Here is a 22,419-nt window from a genome sequence, read left to right on the forward strand (position 1 = left end):
AGCTAAGGCTTCCTGGATTCCAGCCTTTAAAGCTAGTGCCTCCGCCACCAGGGCCGACGACACAAAGGGTCTTGAAGCGGTGCCTTGAAGGCACACCGTTGCAGAGGGCGATTTGATAATCCAAACCAGTCCGCAAGAATGCGACGATTGCTGCCACGACGCATCTGTAAAGCAGGAGAAGGCGTCTTTATGAGGTTTTGAAACTTGGCTACGACGCGAGGAAGGGGTCCGAGAGCTCTGTCCCAGATTCGCCAAATGCCAACTCCGTGCTTCCGACAGCGCCTTCACACAAGTCTCTGAGGCTGCGGTTTCCTTACGTTCGAACACTAGCCGGTTCCGGGCCTTCCACAAGAACCAGAACACCCATGGGAAGAGGGGAGTAATTCCCAACCCAATCGGAGGAAGCGTGATCATCTCCTTGGCTTCTATCAACAAGTCATGCATCGAGTGGATCATGCTTGTTACCGGGGGCTTCACCAATGGAGATAGCTCCCAAACCTGCTTAGCATAACTGCAATTAACCAGCACATGGATCGCATCCTCCAGCTCTCCACATCTTTTGCAAGCCACCTCAGCAATGAGTCCTCTGCATAAGTGCAATGTTCAAAGTTCCCAAGCTGATATGATCAAAGATTAATTGAACAAGTTAAATCAATTAACAAAGTAGTATCAATTATAATTGCCTGTGAAACTAGTAAAAAAAAACATTTTCTTTGCAGGGCATCAGATAATCATAAAAGTTAGCATCACAAAAATTCAGACGCAAATTACCCATGAAATATGATTTCATCATCTGCCCATTATAAGAAAACTAAAACACCAAATTTTTAAAGTCAACCAAAAACAAGAAGAAGCTAAGAATCTGAGTATCAGTTCTCCAAGGTGAATAAAACATCAATATAAGTTCAGTCTCAAATAACATCAAAATATGAGATTCATCCTTTACTCAGATCCAAAATCAAACCAACTTTAAAAAAAAAAAAGATTAAAGGATTTGAATCAGGAGTCGATCAGAACCTGTCGAGAACACAATTACATCACAAGATTCAGTGGATTGACAGACCTGTGAATTTCTATCGTCACCTCGACTCCAAAAAAAAAATACAAAATCCTTAAATAAATCCGAAAAAAAAAATCTTCAAAATCCGGAGGAAAAGATAATTAAGATATAGAAAAGCTCAGAACTTCTTAGAGGGTTGTGTTTTACCGTCAGCGATGAGTAATCCCATCTCTGGCACACGGTTTTTTTCATCACAGCTCATCTATTAAAACTCGTAACCACAAAATCAAGACAAAACAAAAAAGCTGAAGCTAATCTAAAAAATCAAAGAAGAAGACCAAACTCTAATAATGAGACGGAGCACAGAACTAGGTATAGGCTTGTCTTAAAAAGTTGACGTGGTTGTGCTATATATACTAATTGAAACTAAATATATAGAAGCCCTAATTTTGACTCCTTATTCTTCTTCTGGGCTTTTTGTGTGTTTTCTTTTTGGACTTGGCCCGTATAGATTTGTATCCTTTTGTCAATTTGTCAAAATGATTTTGAGCCAATTTGCATGTCATATGTATCTAGTTTGCTGTATTAACTGAGAAACTTGTGTATACCATAATCAAAAAATATGTTCAAGACCAAGGTGGATCCATAATGAGATGTGGAGCAAGTAAGAATTCAAAAAACCTAAGCTATCAAAAGACAAAGCAAGCAAATTTGGTGAAGTTTGCCGGTTAGAACATTAACCGGGATACACTTTCTAAACCGACCCTTCATCCGGCTAACAAAAACCAAGAACCGTTCAAATGGTTGCAATGAGGGGTGGTCAAAGGAAAATGCTACTGACGGAACTATCATCATGGACACGCCAAATGGTCTCACCAAGAAGATTGGCCACTGATAGAATTGTCAACTGCGGGAAGTAATTCTTTTCTGCTACTGGTAATGTGTTTGTCACTATCACTTCTTGAAGCAAACCCCCTGATAATCGCTCTATTGCAGCCGGGCTTCCCATTGATTCATTTGAAACCAAACCAAAACAAATATGCTTTAGAAAGTAGTGATTTTGAGACTTGTTCAAAGACAAACTGTAGTTTAGTGGTTTACCTGAAAACAGCGTGTGTGCAGCATGCATAGACCTCCCGAGCACCCTCCTGGTGTAACAAAGCTGCTCCTTTTACAATGGTTCCTGAGATAAAACAGAACAAGATTGGTTCTAAGAGGATTCAGCCTGACAAAGGAGAAGGGGGTTTTACTGATCTTGATGGGGAATCTATAGAGAGAGACAGGAAGCTTGGTTTGTTGGTAACATGACAACTCCACACAGTTTTACTAACCAGCGGTATCAATCATATCATCCACCATTATTGCCACCTTCCCTCTTACATCCCCAATTAGGTTCATGACCTGAAAGGAAAGTATAACATATGTGAACTTGAGGGGAAGCAAGCGGTGTTGGTGAGCAAACTCTGACTTTGAAAGAAAAGGATACCTCAGCAACATTGTGTCCAGAACGTCTTTTATCGACAATGGCAAGTGGTGCATCTGATAGTTTCTTTGCAAAAGCGCGTGCCCTGGCTACTCCACCAACATCAGGAGAAACCACTACCAAATCCTCTGAGGGAATTAACTTGCTAGCAAGATAATCAAGTATCACAGGCTGGAAAAATTAAACACACGAAGGGTGAAAAAGTATTATACAAAGAAAGGAGCATACACACACACACACAATGCATGAGGAGCGGCCCTAGCTATCAAGAAGATGGCTTTAAAGGTGTACCTGGCAGTACACATGGTCGACTGGAATGTCAAAATAACCCATGGACTGTCCTGAATGAAGATCACATGCAAGAACTCTATCTGCACCAGCTTCAGTGATAAGATTTGCAACCAATTTGGCGGCAATGGATTCACGCCCTTGTGTCTGCGAGAAGGAAATCATACAATTTTACCCAGAAAAGATCAACAAACCCTCCATCTCATGTCAAAGTAGCTAAACTGGTTAAGGCTGTAAACATTTGTAAAAGAGACCTTACCTTCCTATCAGCTCTTGCATATCCAAAATACGGAATCACAGCTGTTACTTTCTTGGCTGATGCTCTTCGGCAAGCATCTACCATAATCAAAAGCTCCATGAGGTTCTCATTAGTGGGAGTGCAAGTAGGCTGCACCAAATACACGTCGCATCCCCTAACGCTCTCTTGTAACTGAACGTAGATCTCTCCATCAGCAAACCTCTTAATGTTAACCTTTCCAAGATCCAAGCCCATATACCAAGCAATTTCCTGAGAAAGTGCTGGATTTGCAGTACCAGAGAACAACTTCAGCCTTGTATTGGTTCTACTGACTGATTTCTCCATCCTTGCAGATTCCAAGAACTTTGGAAGCGTCCTCTCATTAATAATTGGGATACTTGGGTTCCCGTTTCCAACATTCAATGACTCTGGCATATCACATTTCTAGCAACATCAACAACAACAAGACTTAATCAGAGATTCATATAGATCTCAATCTCTGTTACTGGATAGTTAACTATATTCATCAAACAAAAGAGACAACCTTTACATAGCTATACTCGCAAAAACAAACAAGATTCTAGCGAAAGGGACAACCTTTGTAGCTCATGCACCAATTAAAATCTCAGAAACATAAACTAGACAAGATGGGTAATAGGGTCTACTCAAATCCGGAAATGTAATAGAGAGAACTTAAAAAAGGATCAAAGTTCAAAAATACAGAATGAGCAATAGCGTAACAAAAGGGTTTTAAGACCACTGCTTACAACACAAGCGAAGAGAGAGTTTCGGGAGCGAGAGTGAGAGGTCCTGAGGGATAGAGAAGAGCTAGTGAAGAAAGCTGAAGAAGACGAGGCTAGATACGTCGGCGTTTTGGAGGCGGGAGGAAACGACAGACCCAGAGACGCCATGTTGTGTGTATATATGTCAGCAGTACCTCACATAAACCACCTCTGACTCGAATCTCAAGCAGTAACGAATTCGAGAAATTAAGGTTTACGGTTTGGGGATTTTGAGGATGTCAGAGTAAAGAAGGAAGAAGAAATGGCTTAATGGTTCTCTTCTCTACTTCTTCTTCTCCGAGTTTTTAGTGTTGGACTCTTCTTCTTTCTCGAATTTGGATTTTCTTCAGTTCCGTTTAGTAAAATAGGAAATGGTTTGGTTTGGTTGGTGTGTGTACAAGTTGCTACCAAACGACATCGTGCAATAGGCATCAGTCATCACTCATCACATCAAACTTGGTGGGATTAATGGATTGGAGACGACTGGCTGGACTTTTCTTGGTATAACTTTCAATACATTTGAAAATTGAAAATTTTCGTATTTGCATTGTTACAAACTACTCATTTTTGACTTTGAGAAAATACATGAGTTTCACAAACTAATCATTTTTGTTTATTTTGAGTCTTTGACCGCAATATGTATGTGGCTATGTGCTACGTGGGATTGGAATTTCTTGGTTCTTGGTATACCAAAAAAAAAGTACGGTTAATTTCTCGTGCTAGAACCGAAGTTGGTAGATCATCCGGTTCGCAATTAGAACTTTTCAAGAAAACCAAACCGGTCTAGAAAAGAATTATCCTTTTGTTTCGGGTCTAATCCATTTCTCTTGCGCCAAATCTAACAATGGCGGTTCTGGAAGCTGCTCTCTCCATCCTCTCACTCTCTTCCTCTTCTTCTTCTTCCTCTAAACCTTATCTCTTTTCTCAACGGTCTAAACCTACCGCCTTTACTCTTCGGATTCCCAGTAATCACTCCCCCGTCGTCCCTCTAGGTTCCAGCGCCATTAATAACTCTCGGCGGCTCGTCTCCGTACTATGTTCCGTGACGGAGAAAGAAACTTCGACGGAGGATGAAACGTCGCAGGAGGATAAGACTGAAGAAACCCAGAAGTCAAATCTTAAAAGGAAGCTTTTTGTATTCAATCTTCCTTGGTCCATGAGTGTACATGACATCTCCGACCTCTTTCGACAATGCGGGACTGTGAACAATGTCGAGGTCGTTGTTCTTTCTCATACAAAAAAAAATTGAAATTTTGTTTGTGTTACTATGAAACTTTTTTTTAACCTCAATTTTAAAAAAAAATCACAGATCATAAGGCAAAAAGATGGGAAGAATCGAGGATTTGCTTTCGTAACAATGGCATCTGGAGAAGAAGCTCAAGCTGCTGTTGATAAGTTCGATGCTTTTGTAAGCTGTTAAATTAAATTAGGGTTTGTTATGGGATTCCAACTCAAAACCAATTGGCAATGAGTGGATTGGCCCTAACCCTTTATATATTACTTAAGTCCCCTCACATCTTCCGATGTGGGATCTTTTCTCCACATAAGCTTCAACCTTTTACATTCTTTTATCAACTTAGTTAATTTAATTGTCTTTCTCTAATGATGATCTGTGTTCTTAGTTTCAAATTATTTTAATTCTTCTCTGATTGAGTCATTGAGTATTTTTTGGTTAATTTGTAAAAGCCTTTCAGGTGGATAATTCAATATCATAGAATGAAATGCGAACTTTTAAAACTACTTACTCAGGTATTTTGCTGAATTGTTAGCTCATCCATGAAGTTGAACAAGCTTCTATGTTGTTGGTTTTTTTAGGAAGTCTCAGGGCGAATCATCAGAGTAAACTTTGCTAGAAGGTTCAAGAAGCCTACTCCAAAACCACCAAATGCTCTTCCTTCTCCTCCCCCTGGAGACACTCGTCACAAACTCTACGTATCTAATCTCGCTTGGAAAGCAAGGTCAACCCATCTCCGTGAGCTTTTCACTGCTGCAGATTTCAACCCGGTCTCAGCTCGGGTTGTTTTCGCTGACCCTGAAGGAAGATCTTCTGGCTATGGCTTTGTCTCATTTGCTACCAGAGAAGAAGCTGAGAATGCAATCACCAAACTCGATGGGAAGGTATAAAGTTCTCGTTTTTCATTATCAATTTCCAAACTGCTCTTAGAAAGTTTGCTCCTTTACCTCTTGAGCTTGTAAAGTGTTTCATTTCAAGTTGGTATTTTTTATAGGAGATAATGGGTAGACCTATCATTCTGAAGTTCAGCTTGACAACTGCCAGTGAATCTGAAGATGGTGACACTGTAGAAGACAACAACACTTCTAAAGATAGTGACACTGAAGAAGATAACACTTCTGAAGATGGAGACACTGCAGAAGACAACAACACTTCTGAAGAAAAACCGGTGGAGTGACTCTTATTATTTTCTCAGTTATCTGATAAGAGCATGAGAACCTGACTACAGATCTTATTACAATTTTGAAATATCTACTGCTACAAAGAACACAAAAAGGAAAATGTAACAGAATTAATCAGTAAACTAGACTTCAATCCTGCTAATGTATGATGAATCACCAAGCCACCTTGCTTCATCATACCGAGTAAGTTCGTCGAATGAGACACAGCTTCCTGTTTGGTAATGCCTTCTTTTGATTTTCACATTGACATCTGTCGTCTTAACCATGAAATGTCCGGTAGAATGTGACCTCGAGAATCGCCAAGCTGAGGCTTCCACTATCCTTTTGCTGGAACCAGTGGTAGGAGGATTTTCTTCGTCATGGTTTACGTCCTCAATAGTAATTGTGATTGTGTTATGCAAAGATTCATGGCTTCCAGATCCGACAAGGCCTGGGTCTAGCTCACACCGGCAAACAGGACAAGTCTTGTGTAACTCGAACCAAAGATCAATGCAATTTGAATGAAAGCGGTGACGACAAACTGTTATGAGCCTAACTGTGTCTTCATCTGAAAACTCTGACAAGCAGATAGCGCATTCTGTCCCGTGATATTTCATTGTTGCGGATGAATAGAGGAACACTGGAAATGAGCGGATGATAAGTGGATCGAGGCCAGTATTTTCAGGCGGAGTGGCCACATGGATTAGGTCAGCGTAAGGTGTTCGCTGAAGGTTCCAAGTTGAAAATAATCGATTCAGGAGAAATTGCCAGAAGAAAAGAGAAAAGAATCCAGCAAAAATTACAAAGAGAAGCACGCCAGTCAAAATTACGGTGACAGGCATGGAAGAGGTAGGGAAAACATCAGTAGCTGGTATTGATGTTGTTGACGACATTTGAAGGTTGGAATCCCCCAATTCTACCAGTTTCTGTAGATTTCTTGGGAGATAAGAAAGGTGTGTTCTAAGAATTCCTTGCGAAAGAAGACATATAATTCCAAATTAATAGAGTGGAATGAGGAGAAAAAAGTGGCTATGTCTGAGAGACAGAAGTGGCTTTGCTTAGCATTTTGAGCGAGTCTTCTGTGACAGTTAAAAAAAGAAAAATCACTGTCTTTTTTTCTTAAAAAAAAAAATTAATAATAAAAAAATCACTGTCTTAATAAATCATTTTGGATGTTAAAAATAACTTGAGACCAGTCAAAACGAAAAAACAGTTTCTAAAACAATAATATTTGACCTAAGTAAATAGAGAAAAAATAAGTAGCCTTGATGGTCAGGTTTACAAGTACGAAACATGATTTACTCGGTTTAAACTGCTGCTACATGATCAGATTTAGAATTGGCATCATAGAAAGAGATCATTAAGATGATACAACAGAAAGAAGAGCAAGTTCTTTTGTTGTCTTTGTTATGTGAGGATGCTAGTATGTCCACATAGTTACAACTAGGCTATACCTTGGTCAACAAATCAGTGAAAAATATGCATTATTCAATCTCATCGATCCAATCACCATAAATCCGACTGATTTTATCCGGTCCTTTCCATTTCCGTTGAGTTCTGACCCCGTTGGGTTTCTGCATGACGGCACTAGATGTCCGTTGAGGCGGGACTCCGGGAGAAATGAGGTTTGCCACTGTGTCTACTTGTCCCGTCTGCTTTATGTCGGGAGTGATGGATGTTCCGATCTTACCTTCTCCTCCAACAAGGCCTCCACCAAAATTGTGCAACTCTGCATAAAAAAATCATAAAGACTCAAACTTTTAGCTAGCTACTACATGGAAACATTTCATCTCTCAGTCAATTCATGAGATTCAGCATCCATTAACCTGTAGGGTGATACTCTAATCTCACAATCCATCAAGCAACACTGATTAAAACCCATTTTCTATACTACAGTTTGAAGCAAATTGAGGTTACTAATAGAGATTAAAAATAAAAAAAGGCGAAAACTTTACCTGAAGCTCCATGAGCAAAATGGCAGTTAGTACCAAAAGGACAATACCCAGTAATCTCCCACTTATTGCAAATCCTTGTCTTCCAATTTGGAGGCTTCAAAGTCTGAGCAACATTGCCACCATCACTAGCAGCACCACCATAACCACGAGGGCCGAAACTCATAGCAAAGCTTTCTCTGTTTCTTGAAGCCTCCGTCGCAGTCTCCTGCCGATTAGGCAGCGGCGGTGGACGACGGAGCTCTTCCGAGCTGTGAGCAAAATGGCAAGAGCTCGCGGCGAGGGGACAAGTTCCGACGCGGGATTTGAAGCAGAGCTTCGTCTTGAAGAACGATTTCCCGATCCCGGTGGAGGAGGAAGTCCGTGTTTTCTTGCTCGGAAGCTCTGCGTCGTCGGGGTTGATTGTAAAGACACGGTTGTACTCATCCTCAGTGGCCCAGACGGAATTGTCGCCGGGATACGGAAACCGATTCTCCGGTGGAGTGTCGTCGGTGAATCTCACGTGAACAGCATCGCCGCGGGAATCTCGCCGGTGACTCATCACATCGACCAAGAAACCCTAAAACCCAAAGTTAGGAACCCAAGAGCACAAATGTGAAACCTTTCGATTATTGCCAAGAACAATCAGAGAAGAAGCCAATGGATTTTGTGAAATCCCAGAGGTGGATCATCTACAAACGCAAAGAAACGTAGGAAAGGAAGTAAGGAAGTTGGAAGTAAGAGAGAGTGAGTGAGAGAGTATCCAACTCAAAATCGTATGGAAGTAGTATATTTTAATATATATATATACAAGGATAAAAAACAAACACAAAGAATGATTATATGCTCACTTGGATTATCGTGTAAACTAATGTTGATAGATATAGTGATTAAATGGTGATGAAAAACGGGGAAACAAAAGAACTTCTTATTGAATACTATTAAATAAAGAGTCGACGGATTACCGATTAAATTTAGAAACCGCCGATCGACTAATCACGATCTTGTAACTTGACTAGCTGATTAATGTCAAACTTAGTCGCAGAGATAGAATCGGGTAATATTCCTGACTCTCACTCTAGTATACATGCTTTCTTAACATTTTTGTCATCTTCTTTTATAGTTGATGTAATATCATTTGACTTTCTCTTTAGATCGATGTGGGATCTTTTGTCTCGCCTTAATTTGAGGCGGTGAATGCATTTTATGAACAGGCCACGGTCTATTGGGCCGGCTTGTGATTAGCCCTTACAATTTCAATTAGATTCCGGGCCGGACGGAGGTTGTCGAAGAACGAAACTCTTATCCAATACAAAAGTTGAATTTATTAAAACCACAAATAAAGTAGTTAAGAATTGTAGAGCATTGAGTAGCTCCAAAAGATTGAGGATTCATGGTAAACATAATGATAGAATCGGTTACCTTTACATAAGTTATTGCTGCTTAAAATTTGGTATCAAATAAATAATTAAGATTTTGCTTTTCAGTTTTGATGGATACACAAATACGCATAAGTAATGTATTTGATCGATTAGCGAACTATGCGTCTCTTTGGATCTAGGATTGCATTCTTTTGAATTTTCTCCTGACATTTGTGCATTTGCTGATGTTAGGGGATGCTAATGAAGTGAGTTTTTTTTTTCTATTAAGAATAGTTGGAGGCTTGCCAGTTGCCTCCCCTTTTCTACCAAAAAATATATATAAGTATCGTAATTAGCTAAATATATATAAGTATCGTATTCACATCCCTTTCTTTATCCATTGCAATTAGTTGAAGAAGCTAATGATGGAGCGCGGATGGACTTCTTAGTGATTTGGGAACAAATTGAACAATAGTCTCGAATCTTATATATATATATATATATATATATATATATATATAAAAGACTCACCACGTTTATAAAATTATTTAGTATATAGTAAAATGCTAGAAAACTGACAAAAACGAAGATGTCTGACAACAAGATCGGATCCGGTTTGGGTGGGAGATCCGGATCACGTTGCTGATGGGAAAGATGAAGCTTTTACATGGTATACTACAAGTTAAAAACTTGCTACTTAAACACAAGACTGCATGAGTGGGGAGAGAAAGCTTCTTCATCAATGGCTCTCTCTCCATCATTAGCTAAAACAGAGGAGACAGAGATCATTACCAGGTTCCAGAACTATCTCCGAATCGACACCGTGCATCCAACTCCTGATTACACCGCAGCTGCAGATTTCATTATCTCTCAGGCCAAATCCATCTCTCTCCATCTCGAGTCTCACTCTATCGAGTTCGTTCCAGGAAAGCCTGTCGTTCTCCTTAAATGGATTGGTTCAGATCCTTCTTTACCTGCGATCCTCTTGAACTCTCACGTCGATGTTGTCCCCTTTGAGGAAGATAAGTGGGATCATCCTCCGCTCGGAGCAGAGATCGACCAAGACGGCAAAATCTACGCTAGAGGAACTCAGGACATGAAGAGCGTTGGGATGCAGTACTTAGAATCCATTCGTAAGCTCATAGCCTCTGGATTTGAGCCGGTTAGATCCGTTTATGTCACCTTCGTTCCCGATGAAGAGATAGGTGGCGCTGATGGTGTTGGGAAGTTTGTCGAATCCGAAACCTTCAAAAGCCTCAACATTGCCATCGTGCTTGACGAAGGTTAACAAAGTTACTTACCAAGTTTTCTTTATTTAGATTTAATATTTCATTTTAAAAGGTAGTTGAAAGCCGCCAAACCAAAAAAGAAGTGGTTTGAAATAGAAAGAAATTAATAAATGAGTTTTTGAGTTATATATTTAGTGCAATATATAATGTGATGAATCGACTCAGGTTTACCATCTTCCTCCGGGGATAGCTACAGGGTGTTTAATGGAGAGAGGATTCCATGGTCGCTCCAGATTAAAGCTGTTGGACAACCTGGCCATGGCGCAAAGCTTTATGATGACTCTGCCATGGAGAATCTCAATAAAAGCATTGAGAGTATCATGAGATTCAGAGCTTCTCAGTTTGATCAGCTCAAACACAAAGAATGTTTCAAAGGTGAAGGCGACGTTATCTCTGTTAACATGGTTTTCCTCAAAGCTGGCACTCCTACTCCAGATGTATTCCTCTCTCTTTATTTTTTTTTCACACTTGGAGTGGTAACCAAAATTGATATATGTGGTTGAACATGACAATTTGGACCTCTTTTTAATAAAGGGATTTGTAATGAACCTGCAACCATCTGTGGCGGAAGCTGGTTTCGACATCCGTGTTCCACCCACTGCTGATCCTGAAGCACTAGAAAGACGTTTGGTAGAGGAATGGGCACCTCCTGCCCGAAACATGTCCCTCACGGTAATATTCTTAGTACTGTAGCCAGAGATTTAAAAATGCCATGTATCTAACAAGTCCCCTCGGTATGTCAGCTATGGCGGGCGGACCAGGAGCTTGCAAGGAATCAGTTAGTTACACCAATAGATGATTCAAATCCATGGTTGGAACTTTTAGAAAATGCTGTGCAAGAAGCTGGAGGAAATACTAGTAAGCCTGAGATTTTCCCTGCATCAACAGATTCTCGATATTTCCGAAAAGCAGGCTTGCTTGCAATTGGGTTCTCTCCTATATCGAACACCCCGAGTTTGCTTCATGATCATAATGAGGTACTGTCTCTTTTGCAAATGTTACATTTCAGATGGTCGTGGAGCATCCTTCAGTTTTGCTTATTATTTGGTGGATCATCACCTCCCATGAGCAATTTCTAACGCCATTCTTTCATCTTGCCTTTTTGCAGTATCTGGGTCAATCTGAGTACTTGAAGGGCATTGATATGTATGTCTCAATCCTCAAGGCTTACACATCATATATTTCACCTGAATGAAAGTGTTTCAAGAGATGAGCTACAAGAAGGGTCTGTGTTGCACAAAGTTCCCTCTTCCTCAACACACTTGGTGCTATATCATCAATAAGAGTACAACTCATCATGCATTTGTATGTTATCAGACTGAAGAGTTTCCAGAAACAGCTTTGCAATGCAACTAACTTCTTCTCGCTACTTAGTTTTCTTAACCATCGGAATGAAAACAGTAGTCATTGCAGGTTCACAACCTCCATCCTTCAAGTTTCAATATAAGCTTAAAATCACATGATAGTCCCCACAATTTCAGATCCTTAATAACTATCTAGGTAAGGTCATCAAGTCAAAGGCCATAACCAGTTTCTCGTTTGGTGTCAGAGGAATCCTTCATATAATCTGTCAAAATTCTTGAGATAACCTAATACATGCCCTCAAGATACTAGCTAACCAAGACTTAAAAGAAGAGAAGCCAGCTTTGTCCTTCTCTCAAAAAAACCAAACCCTCATAAATGTCTAAGCAAATTCACAGATGATTAAGTAATAAGTTATCACATCACCTTACTGAACACAAAAAGGGGATCCTTGCAGTTCACCCAATGTGGAAGACATTTTCGACGAGCACTCCTAATATTAGACATCAACATCCAGGCCTTTATCATCCCTCGATTAATCATTAGATATCAACCAACATCAAAGTTATATCGATTTACTAAATTGGTATACATCAAGTAATAGTTAAGCTTCTGCAATGATATAACTTCCATTACTTGCTTCGTTATCTCACCCTCATGCAACCTGTTACTCCTGACAAACCTCTCAAGGAAGAAACCATTGTCCAGGGAAGAGCTGCATCAGAGTCTTTCCTAGAATCCAGTCCATCTCAGAACTTGACAAGGATGCTTCTTTTGCGATAATAGTCACAGCTTCTTTGGCTTCTTTGTATCCACATTCAAGAACAACAAATGGGAAGTCACTGCAGCAGATCAGCCAGTCCATATTGTTAGTTCATATAGAAGTTTTTTTTGTTTGTTTGTGGTGTTTCAGTCGGGAAAGCAAGGTAAATAAGTATGTTTACCTGCCCCACATGACACGATTTGCCCCAAACTGGGACACAAGTTGAGATAGGAGGGGTGCTAGGTCCTGATAAGGGAAACCTGTTCTTGAGATCCTGAATAGAGCACTGAATTTTACATATACCTGCTTGTTTTGATATTCGTCTATTAGATTCGTATCATATGTGTGCTAGTGAGAATTCAAATTCGTAAATGAATGTTTTTTCCTTTTTCACCTGTGGGAATTTAGAGAGCTTCATGAGTTGAGTATAAGCAAGCTTTGCATCACCATTTCTGCAGGTTGGTGAAACCATAAGTATTAGTAATATATTCTATAGGAATTACAGGGGAATGAATTAGTTTTACGAGTAGCAAAGAAAAGCTCACTCTGGTACTTTGCAGAATCCAGCGTGATCTAGTAAAACAGTTGTCTTTGGAAATTCTGTGCACAGTTCCTCAATTTCTGCAATGTGCAGATCCAGACCCTGAATATAGAAAACAATACTTGTAAAGAAAGATCTTCGTATATAACACAAGCTTTGGAGAATACAAGTCAAACTACTACAAGACCTTCATGCACATGAAGCCAACAGGCACACCAAGCTCCCCTGCTTTAGAGAACAAGGCTTTGCCAACAGCATTTGTCATCTGTGTTTGTGAAAATCATTGATAATCAAAATGTAAGGCGAAAACTTGATCTATGGTAACTGTAAATATTGAATTGGTACCTTCTGACCGGATGGCCACAAATAGGGATTAAACCGAACAGCACGATAATTACTCTACAATAACAGATAAAACTCTGAGAAATGTGATGCATACATGTATATTGAGATGCTTTGAGACACAGTGAAAGGGAAGACCTCTAAAACAAGATTCTCAAGGTCCTTAACTCCAGTGCCATCTTCTGCGGGATTAGCAAGGCAACAACCAACAAACTTCGACGGGTATTTCTTCAGAACACTGTCAATAAGAAACTAAAATCACCTTCAAAAGTAACTTAAACTAAACCACTGACATCGCATCCAATTAAAGGACCGACTTGATTGGAGATCAATTTTGCATTTCACTCAGAACCATGACTAGCCAATCCCCCCAGTAATGCATCCCATAGACATATACTCAAACAAAAAAATTTGCAGCGAGACAGACATACCATAACTAAGCAAAATGAGAGAAGCATAATTCTGAAAGAAATACAAAGCATTGTTTTAGGAAAATGCAGATTGAGGTATAAGGAAAAGACGAGACCTTGTCACTAAAGAATGATCAAACTTGTGATTGATGGGTTGCACAATAAGAGCTCCATCTACTCTTGCCTCTTCCATATTCTAAATTAAGACGACAAACAGCATCAAAACAGTAAACAGAGGAGATATAGCACAACAAGCATCAAAGAAGAAATTGTTTTTTTCTCCATTTTTGCTCAAAACCCATGAGAATTGAAGATAGTGTTAGAGCAGAGTTAAAAGCTTAAACCTTGAGCAAGAAATCGACATCACCAGTCAAAGTAGGTTCTTGGCCTGGGAAATAAGGATATGTCGCTGCCTGAAAACAGGTATTTGGGGATTCATCAAATCATTATCATCTTAGTAGAATCAATTTCAGTTCCAAAAAGTATCTCATAGCTAAATTGCTAGCTTAATCGAATTCTATTAATTACGAATAAAAAAAAATTGTGTAAGAGTAGGAACCTCTTGAGGAGAAGCCCAAATGTGGAGATGAGAATCGATGACCCTCGAGGTAGTAGACGGTGTCGTTTCAGAGTCAGACCCAGCAAAAGTCGCCATTTTTACCGTCCTGACTGATAATGATGATGCTGTCTTGTTGCCGATCGATTTGCTTACTCGGAACAGTACGGACGACGTTAAAGGGTGACTGGAATTTGCAAAAGTATTCGTTAATCTCAGTGTCACAGCCATAACCCTCGTGGTCGTGGATGTGGATATCATCAATGCACGTGATACCCATATATAGTATTTTAAAATAGGATACGTTTTCAGCAAATAGCTAAAACATACGTGGTCTAGTTCTGTAAATACCCATGAATATTTGTCTATCATTTACGCAAATACTGTATCATTAAGTGGGGTTTTGTACAAAAAAACTAGTATCATATATTTTTGGCAATTCTTTTGAGTCGTTTAAATTTATATTTTTGGGTTTTGGATTCGTATCCGGCCAAATATTCTAAAATTTCAAATCGAAGTATATTTAGTGTATATATTTTTTTTACAAAAACAAACAAATATACAGTGTAATCCTGTTTATTATATAAGCTTAATTAGTTTATTTAGTTTCGTTTATTTTTTTTTTGCATGATAAGATAAAAACCACACATGAACATCCTCTTTCACGCGTTAGTTAGTTTTCCTACGAAAATAAGGATTCACCAGAAAAAATAAAAAAAATATTTACTGGATAAGGAAATATTATTTGCACATATATATATATATATATATATGATCCACACGTATATACAATAGTAGCTACGTATTCTCGTTGCCTTGCAAAACAATCTTATAAATATCTCTCATATTCATAGTACTCATTATTAAACCCTATCAAACACATGGCGACCGGAAACTACCACTTAAACGGCGCCAACTACGGTCCACCAATCCGTTCTCCGGTTAGAACCTACTACAGCGAAGACCGAACAAGCGGCGCCGACGTATGTTGCAGCATCTGTGCATGCTTCTCGAGCTGTCTCTTTTGTTGCGGTTCTTGTCTCGTAAACATCATCTGTACAATTTTCTTCTATGCAGCTGTTACCCTTGGAGTCATAGCTTTATTCCTCTGGTTGCTACTCCGACCCACAGTCATGAAGTTCCAAGTCACGGATGCTAACTTAACGTCTTTTGAGCTCGACCCGCAAAGCCAGAACCTCCACTACAACCTCTCGTTGAATTTTGCGATACGTAACCCTAACCAGCGTCTCGGGATCCGCTATGATCAGTTAGAGGTGAGGGGTTACTATGGCGATGAGCGTTTTGGCGCCGTGAATATGACGTCGTTTTATCAGGGGCATAAGAATACGGCTTTGGTTGGAACGGAGTTGAAGGGACAGAACCTGGTTTTGTTAGACGCCGGTGGCCGGAGGGATCTAAGGGAGGATCGGAAGTCTGTGATTTACAGGATCGACGTGAAGCTGAGGTTAAAGATGAGGTTTAAGTTTGCGTTTTTGAACTCATGGGCCTTTAAGCCTAAAATTAAGTGTCATCTCAAGGTTCCGCTGAGTACCGCTAGCTCAGCCGGAGGGTTCCAGTTTCATCCCACCAAGTGCCACGTTGACCTCTAATCTTTTTTCTTTTATTGATTTGTTTTTTTCTTTTTAGTTTTCATTGATGATTTTTGGTTTTCTCTAGAGTCTATGGTAGAAAGAACCATCTCTTATACTTCAACTGTGCTAAGATATTTCAAAGAATATTTGGGTTATTGATAATTTGATCATAATACTTCAAAGAGTTAAAGAGTTTGTTTAATTAATTGAAACGAAAAATTGTGAGCATGTTATTCACTAAAACGTAAAAAGAAAAAGTTGTCAGTCATGACGGTTCGTATCATATCAGGGCATATACGAGAATCTATCTATACAATGATAATATAAAACTGAAAAAAATGTCACCAAATTGTGTTATGTTATTTATAAATGTTAGGGTCTTTTCGTGTATCTTTTCATTTGTTTATTTCGTAACTTTTCATTCGTGTATTTCTGTCGTAACCTTTCGTGCAAGTTTCTAAACCGGTTTTGAGATCCTATGACAAGTTGGAAGAAGAAGCCTATGAGAGCCAGAGCTGACCAAGAGGTTTTGGTCAGAAGATTCAAGAGGATGATGACATTGAGATTGATCTATAATGATTTTGTTCCATTTCTACTAGAGAGACCAAGATTGATTTTGTTTATAAGGTTGTGCTCTGTGATTGTCGCATGTATGATATGTATCTTGTGTACCAAGCAACATGGTCAATATAAACAACAAGTTTGCAAAATTACAGAAACAAACGAGTTTATCGTGAAATAGGAAACAAGAGTTTGATGAAACAAATTACACAGATGGAGAAAACTCTAAAAACTGGGATTGTCCTAAAAGCATGAACATATTCTCACTTCTACACATTTGGCAATGAAACGGCCATTCTTTTGTGTGAAGGAAACCCTAAAATCCTCACTCAACCCATCTTTACACCATTCTCTGCATTTTCTCTCTCTCACTCATCAGCCTAAAGTGGGATCTTTGGTTCTATGTATAGAAAACCGTAAGCAGCTACACAATTTTACAGATGTTTGCAGAGAAAACAAAGCTCTCCTTCACAATTTTCCCGCAGATTATTTCTGGTTTAGAACTTACCTAATTCTCAAAACGCAATGGCAGAGCCATCCACCCTAGTTAAGCTGTACATTACTTGCGGCCTCACACCATCTGAGGCTGGGTTAGGGACTGCAAAGCCATTCTCCTCTCTGCATATAAGAAAAGAAAAAAGCACTTAGAGAAGAGGAATAGCCACAGAAATGCTTGTTTTGTCTCTCTTTCTCTTCAACAACCAAGTAAGAACATAGAAATCAATGCAGTAAAGACAATTTGGTAGGTTTGTAGCAGATAAAGGTCGAAACTTTTAACCCAAAGAACATATTATACATACCTCCAGTAGCAACGAGTTTTTCAACACGAGCAACAATGTGCTTTCCATAAGTGTATTTCTTTAGAGCATTGAGATGCACTTTAATTCGAGTAAGTATCAGCTCACGTTGTTGGTCATCACATGTCTCTAAAACTTTTTGCACTACATAGTTGGCAAACTGATCCTTCATCATTGCCTATATACAAAAGATGAAGAAGATTATGAGCTAATAGTTTCTTTTCTGTACCCCAACAATCATCTGAAAGTATGTGTTTGACAAACCTGAAGAGGCTCGTTTTCATCAGTTGTGCCAAGCATCTCATTCACCAGCAATTCCCGTTGCTCTGGACCTCCAAAAGTCAAACATTTCTCAACGACATTCGAAGCAAACTTCTGCTGGCTCATCTGAACAATCTTTCCCGCTAATTCCTTGATTATTACAGTGCGCTCATCAGGCTTTCCGTGCTCCAATACATGCTGTAAACAAAACCAGTATTAGTTTTGAGCAAACTGTATAAAATACCAAGTAATTCATATTTTTACAAACCTGAATAACATAGTTTCCATACTGATCTTGAGCCAGCATACTAACAGTGGACATGATTTCTTCCATAACCTTACTCTCTGTATCAGGGTCATGACAGTGTTCCAATACCCTCTGCAACATAAGACAAGAAGACTTTTACTTGGAAGCATACGATCAACAAATGTGTAATCTCTCTCTATTACTAAGAGCAAGAACCTGAATAACACGGCACCCATATGGGTGAGTGGAGAGGGTCACAACATTGCCAAAGAAAGTGGAAATAATGAATTCTATGTTTTCTTCAGGGACACATTCGATACACTTTTGAACAACATGGTTCCCATTCTGATCCCGTACGCATCGCATTACATGTCCATCTAGTTCTTTCACCATTTTAATTTTCTGGTCTAGATCAACCACCTCAATTGCCTTAAAAGGTAAAAACAGAAAAACTTATGAAACTCATAAGCAAATATAGACTTATAGAGAACAGTAAACAGGTGAGAACTAGACTTTACCTTCTGGATAACACGACAACCATACATCTGTAAGCTAAGAGGCAAAACATTGTCAAAGAGTTTATCTGCCAATTCTCTCCTCTGTGGCGGGAGTCCATGCTCAAAGAACTGTAGGAAGACAAAGTCAGTACTAACTTATGTTACAATATCTTACCTCCAAAATAAACAAAATAAATAAATCTACCTTCTGAATCACATAGTTTCCAAAAACATCTGTCATCAGGGCGAGAGCTTGTGGCATGATCTCCTCATAAACCATGTTTTTCTCATCAGTTGTTGCTGTCTCGAGTTTCTGCTGAATAAACCGGCTCCCGTATTGATCCGAACTGATCATATCAGTAAGTGTTAGGTCGGGACAAATTGTACACACACAAAAAAGGTAAAAGACTTTCAAGGAAATACCTGAACTCTACAACATGGCCAGCTATTTCAGAAAGTTCTAATCCTCTTGCTTTGTTACTTTTGAACTCTTCCAGCATTGACGATCCAAAGCCTTCATCCAAACTAGCATCCATGTGCCAAGCACCCATTACGCCTCCCGGATAGTTTCTTGTTGCAGATGGATATCGCATATTAACTTCACCTTGTCTCATAGGGCTACAAGGTGACACAAGAGAATTTGGCAGAAGATGATGAGCCAAGGGGCTGCCAGGATATGACATATTAGACTCAAATGTTGGACTCCCATAACCGCTATAGCTGTTAGGGCTCCCAGATTTGTAAGGAACACCATAATGTGATTTCTGAGCTCTGAGATAAGCCCTCTGGAGTTCAAGCATATTCATGTATGAATTATTCATAAAGTTCCTGTCCATTGCAGGATCATTAAGAAGATCAAGGGAATCAACATTCTCAGAGAACCTCCCATACTGATTATACATAGGGTCTGCCATATGAGACTGTAGACCAGCGCCTCCTCCCATCATTCGATTACTGAACCTGCCAAGATTACGTGGTTCAGAGAGATTTTGACCTCCCCCATGAAGTCTGGAATCGATTCCAGAAAATCCCAAAGCAGATGCTGCAGAAACATTTTCATACATTGGAGAAAAATTAGTATTCCCGAGTTGGCTAGCCATCATAGAAGCTACAGCTGGATTTAGTGCATAGTTGTTCAGACAGTAGTTTGGGCTATCAAGATGCTGGTAATGAGTACCCAGTCCACCTCCCTCACTATAGGCAGATCCCTGTGACCCTCTCAACTGTGGATTCTTCCAAGAACCTGTTCCCTTATGGGCTTGATCAGATTTGTTTCGGCAAACGTGTTGATTGACTTCATTATGCCCACCTTGAAGTCCAAACATATAGCTCCTGACCTTTTCGACATCTTGCTCAGCCTGACCCTGTTCATCTAACCCGCCACAACCTGAGAGGTTCATGCCAGATAAAGCATTGACGAGATCAGAAGACTCGTTGAGACCAGATGTAACTCCGTTGAACGGGCTTTGGTTACTTGTGTTCCTCTTATCATTTGAACTCACTCTCCCACTCCCAATGGGAGTAAGACAGGGACTAGGCACCCTAGCAATGGTCTGTGGATCTGGAGTTCCATTTCTAGACAAAGAGGAGCCCAGAACAGCTGCATAGCTGTATGGTGATGGTGCGCCAATGCCTTGTGATGCAGATGGAGACAGATTATTCTTAGAGTCAACATTTTCATCAAAAGCATTACGACTTGCAGGACGTGAGGGCTGCTGTACGACAGGATCTCCATGCCCCATATCATCCTGCAAGAAAGCAATCCACATAAGCAGGAATATATGCTGCTTAGCTGAATAGAGAAATATACACATACAGAGAGAATTATCTAAGAGAGAAAACATTGACAAAGTATCAAAGCATAACGAACAATAGACATCCAATAGAAGCTACCAAGAAGCGATGTTGTAATAAGAAAAGGTATCACCAACCTGAAACATGTCAGCAAAACTCTTCTGCTTGCCTCCAATCCCCAAACCTGGCAAACCGATCAATCCATTAGCATCCCACTCAGAAGAAGAAGCACTATTTTTCTCAGCCTCAAACTCATGCTGCTTCATCTGATCAAAACCAGGTGGCTTAGAGAACAAAGATCTACTCTCATTCACATTTCTCCTATCCCCAACACCACCTAACACGTTGCTACTCCCTTTAAGCCTCTGAGCAACCCTCAAATCCTCCCTTGACATCAAAGGCGGTGGCAACCTCGGGTTCAACTTCATATTAGCATAGTAATAAGACAAGTAAGCCGGATCTTTCCTTAACTCCTCATCATCAGAACCAAACCCATTACCCTTATTAACTCCACCAAACTCCGAAAAAGGAGCCCTACCTCCGCCGTTAAAAAGCCCTCCAGCAGCGCTAACAGAACCATCCACAGTCGGTGGTGCAGAGCCACTTCTATACAAGTTAAGCTCTTTCTCAAGCTCATCAGCTTCTTCTTGGCGTCGCTGCTGCTCACCGAGCAATACTCCAATCTCTTTCTCATAATCATCCCCAAAAGAAGGATCTTCGTTACCTCTATGCATCGGTCTTCTCCCCAGTTCTGGTATCATTATCACCTAAGCAACAAAAACCCCAAAACCAAAGTAACAGATTATACTCGTATAAGCTAAACTCTTGAAGAAAAATCATAAAGATCAAACCTTTATACCTCTCAATATATACAATCCCCAAAAACTCTCCGTTTCTAACTAAAACCAAAGATCAAAACTTCATTAAGCGATACTCAAATCCATTCCTCAGATTGTATCGATGTTTTGATATCTCTTGTTACTGCTTAAGTTAGAAAAAAAAAACCTAACAAAGACTTGAGATTGAACGATAGAAAAATGGGTTTGATAGTGATGTCAGGAAAAAACAGATACTGAGCCTATCGATAGAAGAATTGAAGAAGATCGAGAGAGAAAGAAAGTGAGTGAGATAGAAATGGAAGGAGCATTGAGATTAATATTTGCTGTATTGATTTACATAAGGAAACCTAACATATCGGAGTCCCTTTGAATACACACACACATTCTTGTTAAACGACAACACTTAAGGCAGTGTAAGAAAAGATAGTTTGATGGTTTCATTCATTTAGTCTTCCCCTCTTTTTCTCCTTGAGACCCTCTCTCTTCATAAGAGTCTTCTCGCCGCTTGAGCTCGTTCTATTCGCTTAGCAGAGAGCTGTCAAGTCTGTATGGGTTTGAATTTTTGCTCTGCTTCATCTTTTCTTGAACTAAATTTGCAGAGATTGAGCCTTGGAGTGGACGAACATTCTAGATTCCTGCTAAAAACCAACCATTTATATCCACTCTCTTGGAGTCTTGGTCTGTTTCAAGCAAAAAGATCTTGTCTTCTAGAGTTGCCAGGAAAAAACTCAACTTTAGAGATTCTCTGCAACTCCAGAGGATATTTCATATCGTTTCTTCTGATTATTCTTCTTCTTCTGAAGCAATTGTGTCTACTGCTGGTGAGATGGTGTTGCTTTGATAATACAATTTGCTTTTCTTGTGTCTACTGTTGGTGAGGTGCGGACCTACATTGTGGTTGGTGGTGGCAGCAGCTGCCACCAGTAACTTACAAATTATTTAAAAATTTACTTTGATCATAATTATCAATGTAGCAAAATGGCTATGTTTACGTGTATAATTTATGAGAGATGGTGAGTTCGAATCCTGAAAGTGTCACTTTACACCCACTTAATTTTTGGGCTGGGTCCGCCACTGGGTGAGGATGGTGTTGCTTTGCTTATACAAGTGAGTTTATAAGTTTTATCCGATCCACAAAACCAATCTTATCC

General features: G+C 39.7%; 8 protein-coding genes and 4 non-coding genes across 13 annotated transcripts; 3 read left to right on the forward strand and 9 right to left on the reverse strand.

The window, feature by feature from the left end:
• Positions 1-715: 715 nt before the first annotated feature.
• LOC111831296 lies at positions 716-802 on the reverse strand. Its single transcript, XR_002834552.1, has one exon. It is a non-coding gene; the product is annotated as a small nucleolar RNA Z101 (small nucleolar RNA).
• Positions 803-861: 59 nt separating this feature from the next.
• On the reverse strand, positions 862-951 carry LOC111831295. The gene has a single exon (XR_002834551.1). It is a non-coding gene; the product is annotated as a small nucleolar RNA Z101 (small nucleolar RNA).
• Positions 952-1,006: 55 nt separating this feature from the next.
• Positions 1,007-1,088, reverse strand: LOC111831298. Its single transcript, XR_002834554.1, has one exon. It is a non-coding gene; the product is annotated as a small nucleolar RNA snoR14 (small nucleolar RNA).
• Positions 1,089-1,174: 86 nt separating this feature from the next.
• LOC111831297 lies at positions 1,175-1,260 on the reverse strand. The gene has a single exon (XR_002834553.1). It is a non-coding gene; the product is annotated as a small nucleolar RNA U61 (small nucleolar RNA).
• A 325-nt stretch (positions 1,261-1,585) lies between these two features.
• Positions 1,586-4,219, reverse strand: LOC17889907 (ribose-phosphate pyrophosphokinase 1, chloroplastic). Its single transcript, XM_006294279.2, has 7 exons — positions 3,777-4,219; positions 3,031-3,453; positions 2,775-2,918; positions 2,487-2,654; positions 2,332-2,401; positions 2,102-2,183; positions 1,586-2,001 (listed from the first exon to the last, which is right to left on the reverse strand). The coding sequence occupies exons 1-7, from the start codon at positions 3,918-3,920 to the stop codon at positions 1,821-1,823; spliced, it is 1,212 nt and encodes a 403-aa protein (XP_006294341.1). The 5' UTR covers positions 3,921-4,219; the 3' UTR covers positions 1,586-1,820.
• Positions 4,220-4,599: 380 nt separating this feature from the next.
• LOC17889970 (28 kDa ribonucleoprotein, chloroplastic) lies at positions 4,600-6,348 on the forward strand. The gene is made up of 4 exons (XM_006294564.2): positions 4,600-5,007; positions 5,101-5,199; positions 5,607-5,909; positions 6,020-6,348. The coding sequence occupies exons 1-4, from the start codon at positions 4,636-4,638 to the stop codon at positions 6,200-6,202; spliced, it is 957 nt and encodes a 318-aa protein (XP_006294626.1). The 5' UTR covers positions 4,600-4,635; the 3' UTR covers positions 6,203-6,348.
• Positions 6,242-7,312, reverse strand: LOC17889336 (RING-H2 finger protein ATL28). Its single transcript, XM_006296293.2, has one exon. It carries the CDS (start codon positions 7,076-7,078, stop codon positions 6,329-6,331), a length of 750 nt encoding a protein of 249 aa, XP_006296355.1. The 5' UTR covers positions 7,079-7,312; the 3' UTR covers positions 6,242-6,328.
• A 158-nt stretch (positions 7,313-7,470) lies between these two features.
• Positions 7,471-9,189, reverse strand: LOC17889406 (zinc finger CCCH domain-containing protein 28). Of its 2 annotated transcripts, none has more exons than XM_023783712.1 (3): positions 9,082-9,189; positions 8,141-8,696; positions 7,471-7,914 (listed from the first exon to the last, which is right to left on the reverse strand). In XM_023783712.1, the coding sequence occupies exons 2-3, from the start codon at positions 8,676-8,678 to the stop codon at positions 7,670-7,672; spliced, it is 783 nt and encodes a 260-aa protein (XP_023639480.1). In that variant the 5' UTR covers positions 8,679-8,696; positions 9,082-9,189; the 3' UTR covers positions 7,471-7,669. The 2 variants fall into 2 exon arrangements, with proteins under 2 accessions (XP_023639480.1, XP_006294826.1); XM_006294764.2 differs by having other exon boundaries at positions 8,141-8,808.
• A 916-nt stretch (positions 9,190-10,105) lies between these two features.
• On the forward strand, positions 10,106-12,366 carry LOC17887806 (aminoacylase-1). The gene is made up of 5 exons (XM_006295595.2): positions 10,106-10,760; positions 10,932-11,203; positions 11,301-11,438; positions 11,510-11,743; positions 11,875-12,366. Exons 1-5 carry the CDS (start codon positions 10,145-10,147, stop codon positions 11,959-11,961), a joined length of 1,347 nt encoding a protein of 448 aa, XP_006295657.2. The 5' UTR covers positions 10,106-10,144; the 3' UTR covers positions 11,962-12,366.
• Positions 12,367-12,525: 159 nt separating this feature from the next.
• Positions 12,526-14,923, reverse strand: LOC17890488 (4-sulfomuconolactone hydrolase). Its single transcript, XM_006293429.2, has 10 exons — positions 14,684-14,923; positions 14,469-14,537; positions 14,241-14,320; positions 13,853-13,952; positions 13,718-13,771; positions 13,560-13,637; positions 13,377-13,474; positions 13,226-13,283; positions 13,013-13,134; positions 12,526-12,910 (listed from the first exon to the last, which is right to left on the reverse strand). Exons 1-10 carry the CDS (start codon positions 14,909-14,911, stop codon positions 12,754-12,756), a joined length of 1,044 nt encoding a protein of 347 aa, XP_006293491.2. The 5' UTR covers positions 14,912-14,923; the 3' UTR covers positions 12,526-12,753.
• Positions 14,924-15,561: 638 nt separating this feature from the next.
• LOC17888245 (NDR1/HIN1-like protein 3) lies at positions 15,562-16,290 on the forward strand. The gene has a single exon (XM_006296375.1). The coding sequence runs from the start codon at positions 15,562-15,564 to the stop codon at positions 16,288-16,290; it is 729 nt and encodes a 242-aa protein (XP_006296437.1).
• Positions 16,291-16,953: 663 nt separating this feature from the next.
• On the reverse strand, positions 16,954-22,101 carry LOC17888267 (pumilio homolog 2). Its single transcript, XM_006295725.2, has 10 exons — positions 21,289-22,101; positions 20,567-21,196; positions 19,059-20,383; positions 18,841-18,982; positions 18,657-18,764; positions 18,355-18,567; positions 18,160-18,270; positions 17,895-18,089; positions 17,634-17,808; positions 16,954-17,451 (listed from the first exon to the last, which is right to left on the reverse strand). Exons 2-10 carry the CDS (start codon positions 21,188-21,190, stop codon positions 17,405-17,407), a joined length of 2,940 nt encoding a protein of 979 aa, XP_006295787.1. The 5' UTR covers positions 21,191-21,196; positions 21,289-22,101; the 3' UTR covers positions 16,954-17,404.
• Between the last annotated feature and the right edge of the window lie 318 nt (positions 22,102-22,419).

This window comes from Capsella rubella, unplaced genomic scaffold (assembly GCF_000375325.1).
Source record: "Capsella rubella cultivar Monte Gargano unplaced genomic scaffold, Caprub1_0 scaffold_4, whole genome shotgun sequence".
NCBI classification, from domain to species: domain Eukaryota; kingdom Viridiplantae; phylum Streptophyta; class Magnoliopsida; order Brassicales; family Brassicaceae; genus Capsella; species Capsella rubella.